General features: G+C 31.2%; 1 protein-coding gene across 1 annotated transcript in view; it reads right to left on the minus strand.

Annotated features, from left to right (window-relative positions):
- LOC132739898 (inositol hexakisphosphate and diphosphoinositol-pentakisphosphate kinase 2-like) overlaps window positions 1-12,278 on the minus strand; it is a gene marked incomplete at its 3' end in the record, with an annotated part of 64,903 nt that overhangs the window by 40,260 nt on the left and 12,365 nt on the right. Inside the window, 7 exon segments of the mRNA XM_060727732.1 lie at window positions 1,321-1,362; window positions 2,563-2,646; window positions 4,436-4,660; window positions 6,384-6,470; window positions 7,451-7,561; window positions 7,955-8,076; window positions 9,661-9,924. Of these exon segments, the coding sequence (XP_060583715.1) occupies window positions 1,321-1,362; window positions 2,563-2,646; window positions 4,436-4,660; window positions 6,384-6,470; window positions 7,451-7,561; window positions 7,955-8,076; window positions 9,661-9,924 (935 nt within the window).

The raw sequence follows: 12,278 nt of genomic DNA on the forward strand, positions 1-12,278 counted from the left end.
TCAGATGCGTTTTACTGTTTCTGTTTATTTGCATGTTGATCATAAAGTCTTATATTTTATTTGGAACATTAAAAGAAAGCGTTTATGTCACCAAAATATACATTAAATGATATTCTTGATTTATCTAATTACAGGTGTGAGCGTAATGTATATGTTTTGAAGTTTGTATCAACTGTTGAAGTTTATTTTCATTTTTGTTTTAGTAGTTTGTTTGCTTGTTCTTTTTTATTTTTTTATAGATTTTTTTTTGCAGAATTTTGTTAAACTTGACGTTATACTTTTGTTATTTTATTATGAACAGTATGCATGTACATACATGTTTATAAAGCAAACGAGCACATGGCAGTTATTTTCTAAGAACTTCCATCGACCGATTTTCAAGTTAAAAATATTTCATTTTAATTTTATCTTAAGATATTATTGTTCATAGGAATAATAGTATTTGTAGACAAAATGTAGTTTTAAGTACATACAATTGAACGTAATTGTCTTTGATTTCTTGTATTTATTATATTAAGTTTTCATTAAAATTAATTCCCAGGATAATAATGTAATTTTATAATTTGTAAAAGGCAGCCTAATCATTATTTTTTAATGGATGCGGAATTTGTTTTTAACGCGTTTGGTGCTTATTATATATAATTATCATACATCAAGGGCGCTGGAATAATAAACAAGCTTTTCGTTAGTTTAACAGCAATAATATATACTTAAGCAATACTTATAGAACCACAAGGAATGAACAAGTAAAGATGACAGTGATAAATGACGATTTCAGTTGTAAAAATATTGGTATGTGGACGAATAGTTTTGTGGACGTTTATAACAAAAATATTAAAAACAACAACAAAAACAAGTCAAGCTGTAATTATTTTTATTTCAAATTCCATTCAAATAATTTAACGTATAATAACATTTAAGGAGACGATTGTGGTCAATTTTCAAGTCATTGTGTATAAAAGATGACGTTAAAAAATAATAAAACGTCTATTATTTTTGGAGGTTAATTTACACACTAACAAAGTTTGCACTCTTACCCTATGCTACGACCAGATGTAAACAATACGTTCACACAGGGCATGCGAGGTGGTTAAATCCCACCCATCTTATTCGATTAAATTCTAGAACAACCTCTACTTTCGGTTTCAATTTTGCTGAATAGGAACAGTTTGAATCAACGTAAGCGTTAATTTTAATTGCAATGTCGAAAACTTTGCACTACACGGCGTAATTTTCATTACATATCTGGTATTATCACCGTCATAATAGTTTTTATTCCAGTCGGTCAAAATGACGGTACACATTTACATGTAAACAAACAGATTTAACTTCTTAGACAATTTAAATAAGGAATAAATTTCAAAAACGGGAAAAAAAAGCAGTCTTTTACCGATACCCTGCAACAGAATCTTATTATTCTGACGAATTAAATTGACTTTATAACGCTCGAATACAATTATTGATTGATCGATTTTCATTATATTTATTTTGTAATACCTATCATTCAGTATGCAATCAAACAAAACCAAGTTTTCCTACATTCAAGGAAACTGTAAGTTAGGACGAGCTTTCAAAACAAACAGGTAGCAATTTCCAACACGCTTACCGAAACTCCAACATGGCGGCTCAACGTGGCTCATTTGCATAATTTATTCATAAATGCAGGAGCATAGAACTTTGTTAGTGTTACATAATGTATACTGACCAACTGACCATGGCGTTCCCCGCGGGAAACGGGTGACTGATTTTATTGATAAATGAAGAACGGTTGTCAGAATTTTGTCCGCGGTGGAAACAACTGAACACCGGGGATCGCGGGGAAATTAGGCTTCTCATCGCGGACGAACCCCCGCGTTTGTGTGCGATAAAAAAAAATCGTCCGCGGTGGTATCGCGGAAAAAGCAAAACCCGCGGTGAGCGTACTGTAATTTCATTCACAATTGCTCAAATCCAAATATTGTTGCTTCCTTCAAAACTAAGACTTAAAGAGACTTTATCAAAATAGCTAAATTGCCAAAATGTTACTTTTTACAATGCTTTTACTTTAATTCTAACAGTTCTTCTTAGTTTGTTGTCCAGATTTTAAAGGGGCACAATATAGAAACACGCACATGCACACCACAATAGATAATTGCAGATTTTTACAATAGTTACCTCCCTTGACAATAATGGCAGCCATTTTTGAGAGGTCATTATTGAATTTGTATAAAATTGATAGAATATGGAAATAAGCAAAATATGTAGATGTTTTAGGCTAATTTATTTATATATATATATTTTTACATATGTGGAAAAGTATTAAAATAATTATTAATTCAATATCAAAATTGTTATCTGATTAAATCTAAAAGATAAAATTGTGAGATATCTTTGATAATTCTTAAGCATATAATATTTTTGGAATGACCCTTAAAATGGCAACCAAGGGAGGTAAATGCATGTTATGTGAAAAAAAGCTTCTATACATAAAAAGCGTAGCATATGAGACATTGTACACGTCACATTGTCGGAGATTACGTACAAGGTGGTGTGGTATACTTTACGCTCTCAATATTCAAACCTTCTTCACTTGATGATCTTTTCGGCGCCCCATAGGGCTGATACTTTAGCTGAACTTTGCGATTTATACCAGAGAAGTGTCCGTACCTATATTGATACATAAATTTCACTCAATATTAAAATGAACACATCTGGTTATTTTTTTTTCCCAGTATCCAAGATTTTATACTTGTACTGTATAAACGTTTTCCTTGAATACAAATATTGAATCTATGTAATACAGAAATCTTTTCATTGCTTGATTTTCCTGATATTAAAGATGTTCTTACAGTTGGCTCACTTTACAATTGTCCTTTAAATTAAAAGATTTCAACCCACCACATTCATTGGTAAGGCAAGGACGTCAATGTATTCAACCTAAAGAAATATCTACAGTTAAACCTGCATATAAAGACCATTCTAGGTAAATATCAAACAGTGGGTCATTGTTGACCAGTATTTTTTTTAAACAGAACTATTCGGAAATACATTATCACTTATCAAACAGAAAACTAAAATGCTTGTCTACTAGCATTACAATGTGTTCACATATTTTCTATCAATCAACTATTCATTGCAGTGGCCATTTTCACAGGTTTGACAACCATAACCACAGGCTGGATGGCCATTATCACAGGTTTGACTTAAGACACACATTACATTGCAGAGTAAGCTCTTGGTTTGATAAATAAATCAAAAATAAATAAAGCTTGTACATTTCCTTTGACATGCGGCTCTTTGTGGCCAAATGATCAAGGTTGCTGTCATTTTAAAGGGACTCGACTGAGGTTTTTGCCATAACATAACTTGTAATATTTTTTCTTCAGATTTGTGTACCATTCGCAGTGTACAAAATTTCCAATCATTTGCTCACTTAGTTTTTCAAGAACTAAAAAAAAAAAATTGTGCAAAATAACACAAAAATGAAAAAAGTGTTTAAACTTTTTATTGCTTTTTATTTTAAGTGCTTTAAGTGATCTGTATAAGAATTTTTAGATTCTAAGTTTTCAGGCTTTTGGACTTCAGTGGAGTCCCTTACATTACACATTACTCCTGGGACTTAAGATTCTTTCATGCGAGAAAGCTTTCCAGCTGGCCTACAGAATGTCCTTGATCTCACGCGGTTGCATTCTATGAAATAATGCACACCAGTGTACCCAAGATTATCCTCCATTTGTAAAGCTGGAATGTCACTATAACACCTTTGACCTTTACAGTGATAGTGAAACATAAAACCAAACTTTCTCTTCCCACCCCCCACACCTCATTAAAGTTCCTATTCACTTAAATACTTTTCTGTAAAATTGATTTTCATAAAGTGGCCAATTCGGATACGTTTTTAAAGTATTTTGAAAAAAACTTTATAAAATTGTTTAAATATGATTAACACCTCTAAATTCTAATAAAAGAAAATCCATTGCAAAAAATCAATGCTGTAAAAATTAGATTACAATATTTTTTTGTCTAGTCAGTAATATGAACGCCATATTTATTATTTTTGGTCTGCCTAAGACAGACATTGAACACAAAATTTTTCTTTTTCCCTTATCAATAATATATGGTTATAATGTCACACAAACACCAAAATATTGGTGCAAGATTTTCCATCTTTTCTGATGAGGAAAGAACTACAGTGCACATCTATGCATTATTTCAAGTCAATAAAAGTAAAACCAGGAAAGTCCCTTAAACTATCCACATAAGAGCATCAACTTAAGGTTTTTACAATTATGGTATAAACCCTAATTTTGTTTACAGATCAAAGCAAGCCAAATTAATTTTCATTAACATTGGTGATGTAATATTACTATAAATAAATTTGGTTTCCCTTAAAAAAATCTGTTAAATTTTAACCAAGAATAAATTAAAAAACATTTTTTTTTAAATTTTTCACAGCATTTCTAAAAAAAATTTTTAATTTTTAAAAACCCAAATTTCATTTCTAAAAAATTTTAGTTTTTCAGTTTTTGCCTTTTTTCTAAAAACCTGGGGGTTTTGGGTCGTGCCCCTCTCATTCAGAAGATCACGGGCTATATCTAGCACCTCCTGTAACTGTTTGGGTTTCTTCAACTTGAGATGTCCCTTCTTGTAACCATTATGTCTCTCAAACAACTCAAAGAATCTGGTAATAAAATACTGGCTTACTAGTATATATTAACTTATCTCAAGTAAAATTGCTGTAAAGTATTCTATAAATGTATCAATTTGAAAGTTACTTAAAAATAGCCATAAAACTTTTATAATTTGAGAGTATTTACTTAGTGAGGTCTTGTCTATAAACTCTCACTGTATGTCAAATGCTGTACATCACTCACTGATAATTGCTCACTATATGTCACTTACTGAATATCACTCACTGTATGTCACTCACTGTATGTCACTTACTGTATGTCACTTACTTCTTATCACTCACTGTATATAACTCACTGTATGTCACTTACTATATATCACTTACTATATGTCACTTACTGTATGTCACTTACTGTATGTCACTTACTATATGTCACTTACTGTATGTCACTTACTGTATGTCACTCACTGTATATCACTCACTCTATATCACTTACTGTTTGTCACTTACTGTATATAACATACTTTATATCACTCACTATATGTCACTTACTACATAACACTCCATGTATATAACTCACTGTATGTCACTTACTATATATCACTTTCTATATGTCACTTACTGTATGTCACTCATTGTATATCACTCACTATATGTCACTTACTGTATGTCACTTACTGAATATCACTTACTTCTTATCACTCACTGTATATAACTCACTGTATGTCACTTACTATATATCACTTACTATATGTCACTTACTGTATGTCACTTACTGTATGTCACTTACTATATGTCACTTACTGTACGTCACTTACTGTATGTCACTCACTGTATATCACTCACTCTATATCACTTACTATATGTCACTTACTGTTTGTCACTAACTGTATATCACATACTATATATCACTCACTGTATGTGACTTACTACATAACACTCCATGTATATAACTCACTGTATGTCACTTACTATTTATCACCTTCTATATGGTCACTTACTATTTATCACCTTCTATATGTCACTTACTGTATGTCACTCATTGTATACTCACTCACTATATGTCACTTACTGTATATCACTTACAGTATGTCACTCACTACACACGTCACTCACTGTATGTCACTCACTGTATGTCACTTACTGTATGTCACTCACTGTGTGTCACTCACTGTATGTCACTCACTGTTTGTCACTTACTGTATGTCACTCACTCACTGTGTGTCACTCACTGTATGTCACTCACTGTATGTAACATACTATATGTCACTCACTGTATGTCACTTACTGTATATCACTTACAGTATGTCACTCACTGCATGTCACTCACTGTATGTCACTTACTGTATGTCACTCACTGTATGTCACTCACTGTATGTCACTTACTGTATGTCATTCAATATATGTCACTTACTGTCTGTCACTTACTATATGTAACTCCATGTATATAACTCACTGTATGTCACTTACTATTTATCACCTTCTATATGTCACTTACTGATGTCACTTACTGTATATCACTCACTGTATGCCACTTACTGTATGTCACTTACTGTATGTCACTTACTGTATATCACTTACAGTATGTCACTTACTGTTAATTGCTCACTTTAAATCACTCACTGTATATCACTTACTACATATCACTCACCATATGTCACTTACAGTATATCACTTACTTTTATCAATCGCTGTATGTCACTCCCTTAATTTTGCTCACTTTAAATCACTCACTGATTATTACTTACAGTCTTACAAAAAACATATCTCTTACTTTTTATGTTTAACCTCCATCTTCATTTTTTGTTTTGGAGTTCTATCACCATGTCTGATTACAGCTATCACACATCTTAACTCCATCCTGTCAATTATAAATCAAACTATCAACTGATAACAACATCTACCTATACCCCATGTTTATTGACTTGTAGTGAACTGAATTTTGGAACAGTCCTTTTCTTATTCACTGTTAGCAACATAAAAAATATGTGCTGTTTGTCAGACAGCATGTTAAATAATTCTCAATGCTTAATAGTAAAACAAGAGCCTGGGTAATGTAGAATTTTGCTAGTACAAAAAGGGCCATAATTCTGTCAAATTCCAAGTTAGAGTAATGGGCCTTAGTTAGTCTTAGGGACCCCTTTTCATGCTCACAAATAAGTATGTGAAGTTTCAACCCATTCCCTTTTATTACCAATGTCCAACTTGTTAAATTTCACTTAAAAAAATGTAAAAATCACATTTGTATTTTGATATTCTTCTGCAATACTCATTTGCAATTTTTCAGTTTTGAGACAAATAAAGGAGAAACATATCCATTTTGTATCAATTAATGTATCAATTAAGACATGAACAAATCTGCTGTAACTATATTATTTTTGTTATGAAAATAGAATGTTTTTGAGAATAAATGGGACTTGGTATAACAGAATTTTAGTTTGATGACGCAGGAAGCTATAAGCTTACAGACACACCTTTGAATCTGTTCCTGGAACCAACCAGTACTGAGAGTATGAAGTTTCTTGCTCAAGGAAACAATTACTTGCCCCTAATAGGATTTAAACCCATGTGGCAAGCGATCATTTGATAACTAGTGTGATGCTTTAACCACTTTGCCATGCAGCCACTACTGTATAATATTATGTATATACTACTGTATATCACTCACTGTATGTTACTCAATGTATATCTCTTAATTTAAATCACTCACTGTACATCACAGAAATGGAACTTTAAGGAATTACATTATTTAAAATTCTAAAAATAACCCAGCTAACCTTCATGTCCAGCTCAAATAATTGAAAATATGAAAGAAATATTAACTTCACCAAATATTCTTACATGGAACCTGATGTTGTAGGCACAACTGGGATATCTTCTGGACCAGCCCCTAAAACAAGGGCCACATTCTGTATATGAAGTTGAGGCGCTAGAGCTCTAACAATCATCGTCCTGAATATAGTAAAATAATTTATTTTTGACATATATATATTCTCTGTATAATGGATATTTCCACATGTCAAAAAGATAGCAATTTGAACCCCCAGACATTTTGCATGAGAAAATATTAGCGTACCATACAAGGGTAGAATTTAATGTCAGGTTGGTTGATATTAATGCTAGAGGATATTTTTTTTGCGATTTTCATCAATTCGAGAAATTCGCCAATATTTCTGTGTCACTAACTTAACCATTTATATGGTATTTGTGCATACATGTATATCCAATAATTTGATAACCCTATAAAAATCTTTCATTTTTCACACTGATGAAGAAGGGTTCTCAAAAAAAATATTGTCAAAATTTTCATGAAATATAACAATTTAGATTCTAGTGATTATTTACCCGAGTACATTTGCACAGTCATCGTAATACTTGGTAGAATTCTTGACGAAGCTGAAGCCATTCACATCGCAAACATACGATTTCCCACTAGTCCTCAATAAGTCAAATCCACACACATTTTGCTGAAGAAGGTTTGTATTAAACATAAGTGCTGAGTGTATTTTTTAACCACATAAATCGTACATTATCTATACAGCTATTAAAGACACTCCACTGAGGTTTTTCTACGAAACAGGACTAGGAAAAAAATTTTATATACCATTTGATGTAGGTCTTGATCAAAATAACACATTTAAGGTATTAGGACCCTAATGGGCACTATCAGGAACTAAAAAATTGACATCATAAGTCAGATGTATACCTTAAAGTACACCTGTATGCAAAATTTAAACAAAGTTTACCGTACGGAAATCAAGTTATGGCCACTTTTCTGAACTCAAGCTAGGATGTTATGAGGGCCCTTTTTTAGAAAGTAGGAACCTTTAAATAATCTGGAATAACATTCTAATGAAAAATGTTTTCCCATTAATTTTTGGTAAGAAACAAATAGTACCATTCAGCTAACAATCCAAATAAGCAAAATTATGGTTTCTACTTAAAATCTATGAAAATCTGTATAAAAATGTTACCCTACCCCACCCATTTTTACCATGTGTCTGACCATTTTTCTACCTTGGGAGCCTAATTTAAAAAATGCTTAAAATTTACCCATATGAGTGCCTGTTTTCAAAGTTTCCCTAAATTTTTAAAAAAGAATATTGGTTGATCTTGTAAAATATGAAGTACTTTTACCGTCTAGTTTTGATTATATTACACTTTGAAAATATCAGGTACCATATTTATTACTAAATTTAGCATAATTTAGCCAATAAATACCTATATAAATTAAAAAATCAAAATTAAACACTTTTTTCTTTCCAAATGGGACATGAGAAATACATAAATAATGTTCAAAGAAAAAAAGAAAGAAAAAAAAAAGTTGACCCCTCTGGGGATTGAACCCATGGCCCTCATTTCCAATGTAGTTAACAGTAGTTCTAGCCTATTTGAATACTCTTCAAAGCGGAGGTAATGCATTAGGGTGCTAATACCTTAACTCAAAATCAGGCTAAGAATCCCCCCCCCCCACAAAAAAATAAATTGATTTTAGATTTAAGTCCGGGTTTATTTCTTTATCTTCTACAGTTTTTATGCAGTCACTGTGCCCTAACTTCAACCTTTACATTTTTAGCGTAATGACCTCAATGGAGTGCCTTTGATTAATTTATCACTCTCCAACAGTCAGTGATTTTTCTCACTGAGTTGGGAAGAGGCCTTAGCTAAAATAACTTTGGGAAGTAAAAAAGCATGTTTAAGTTCAGATTTTTGGGAAAACTGCATGATTTTTAAGAAAATTTCAATTAGGAATAGGCCTTTTATCGGAGTTTGTTATATAAGCAGGAAAAATCATTGACAGCTGTTGTTAGATAATTTATAGAAACTAAATTATCCCACTTGTTTAAAGCATATCTTCTGAAGGAATAAGCTCTAGCAATTTAGTATTATCATTCCAAAATGTAACATTATGATGCATATTATAATGTAAATCAATAAAGAAAGAAATGACAGCTTTATATTCGTAAAAGTGATGATAAATCTTGTTAACAAATCATCTTTAAAATAAATTCTACAAGTATTTTAGAAGTTACTTAAATAATTATTCTTACCTTAAAAGCATGGCACACTTTTCTAGCAATCATTTTTTCTGTAGAAGAAAGGAGCACTGGGTATCGAACTTCCTTCCCGTCTTTATCTCTCTCCACCTTCCCATCAAGGGCCGGTGACTTCCTGGCTTCAGCGTGCACATAGTCCGGTCCTACTGTATAAACCTTAACATCGGTGCCATCAGTTGGCATAAAATCCTCGTAAATATACGAGCCCGTTTTACGCACTCGACCGATCGTAGAATACACACTGCTCCTCGAACCAACCTGCACTCAAACAATAAACATATTTATCAAGTTAAAAACATAAAATGTAAATAAATTATAAATTTTCATAATATCGCCAAAAAAAATTTGTAATGGACAGTTCCAAAAATAAATGCTGGACAAGTCCATTTTAGAAATTCAGCAGATTAAGGTTTAGATTGACTTTAAAAATAAACGTTAAAAGTAAAAAATGTTTTTACACAATGGAATTGTATATGTATGCCAAAATTAAAACATTAAAGGCCCATTATGCCTAAGAAATGCCTGTATTTTTGTTTCCCAAATGTGTCTAATTTTTGGTGTTCTAAAGTTACAGTTTTAAATAAGTTACTCATTGGCCAATGACCTGATTTATCTTTTTTTTGCTTCTGTTGAGTTTTGGCAATTAGTACAGTAATTTAGTACTTTGTAAGGAAGTCAAAACACTACTTTGTTTACATTTCGCTACTTTTATGACTTACTATTTCACATTTATCACAACTTTTTTCAGGTAACAAGTAAGTAGCATACTTAAAAACCATTATTATCAAATTCATATTTGCCTTTTAAATCAAAATGTATTCATTTCTAAGGTACAATGTGCCTTTAAGGTTTAAACATACTGAAGAGCAAAAAATGATTTTGCACATAGAAATTATATACCAAAATTGAAACATTAAAACAAAGAGTAACAAAAAAGATAACTGTCCTGATTAATAAATACATCTACAAAGCACTATAAGCAGAAAATCAATCACTCAACATAAAAACTCATTCAAACAAGATTACAAAATGAATGGGGAAACAGCTTGGAAAATGAACAGCAAACAAAAGGACTGGCAGAGGTGGGCGTTAAAAAGATATCAATCCGTATAGCAACAAAATAATATAATTAAATTATTAGATACTAAAAAGGCCGTCAGAATTTAATAGGAAAAAAATAAAGAACTGTTAAGTAGAACAACAGGGTGTATAAATATGTTTAACATAAACGAAATTAACAAAATACGGAATAAAAGTATAGAAAAAGTACAGAAGAGCAAAATTTGTTGAACCTTTTTCATAATAAGTAAATCAGCGACTCAAATATCTTTCCAAAATTCATGTATTATTTTTCTAACAAAGGTGATCTGATATACCCAATATACCAAAAGTTCCTAATGAATTACACTACATTACATTACTTACATTACATATAAGAAATGGAGATTGAACATAATTACAAATTCTTCCCTGATTATATACCCCTTTGATTATGAGGACAAAGTCATACCTATTTAACTAAGGAAGTGAATCAATTCAACTTGAATGGATACAATAATTGTATATGAACATTATATCATATTTATATTAATATGATTCAATTCCATATAGATTTCCCTGCCTACACCATTACTTTTACCCTGTATATATCTTTACTACATACACCATTACAATTACCTTGTATATACTATATATTCGTACATGAAGCATTACTTTTACCCTGTATATACCTTTACAGTATAAACCATTACAATTATCTCATATTTACTATATTACATGCAGCATTACTTTTCAATAGTCTGCGCAATTACTCTTATAGCATATATGCCTTATGCCACTCTTGTATACACTTACATTCTCATATGCATGAATGAGATAATAGTAATGTTGTATATATGATGAAAGTAATTGCATACATTACACATGATCATATTTGTAGTAATTGTGCATAAAGGATAATAGTAATGATGCAGACAAATTAATCATTACTATTATCTAGCTTATGTCATTACTTTTATCAAAATTATGCAATTACTATTTTTCTGCAGGTTCTATTACTTTTATCCTGTATATACAAAATCACTATTACCTTGAATACACAATTACTATTATCCTGTATATACAAGTACTATTATCTATAATTACCATTACATTTCCCTTAATTACTATTATTCACTTATATTACTTTTACATTTAGTACTTTATCCCATATATAATCGTATCAACTATTATCTTGCCCATGTAATTACTATTAACATGTACGTCCCTAACTACTGTTCTGTATATGCAATCACAATTTTATCATATACAACATTACTTTTATCCCCTATATATACTTCAACTATTATCTTGCCCACGTTATTACTATTATTCTGTATTGGCCACAACCACTGTTCTGTATCTGTCATTACTATTTTATATTTACACCATTACTTTTATCCCATATTCACAATTACCAACAGAATAGGACAAAAAAAATCATGCTTTTAGTTTCTTATTGTATTTCCAATTACAAATCAAGGGTTGACCGCAAAACTATTGTAAGTCCTTCTTTATTTCATATACTAGTAAGTTACTGCAGTTTTGCGGTCAACTCTCGAAATGTAGTCCCA

Source organism: Ruditapes philippinarum, unplaced genomic scaffold, assembly GCF_026571515.1.
Source record: "Ruditapes philippinarum isolate M1 unplaced genomic scaffold, ASM2657151v2 ctg2459_1_1_1_1, whole genome shotgun sequence".
NCBI classification, from domain to species: Eukaryota; Metazoa; Mollusca; class Bivalvia; order Venerida; family Veneridae; genus Ruditapes; species Ruditapes philippinarum.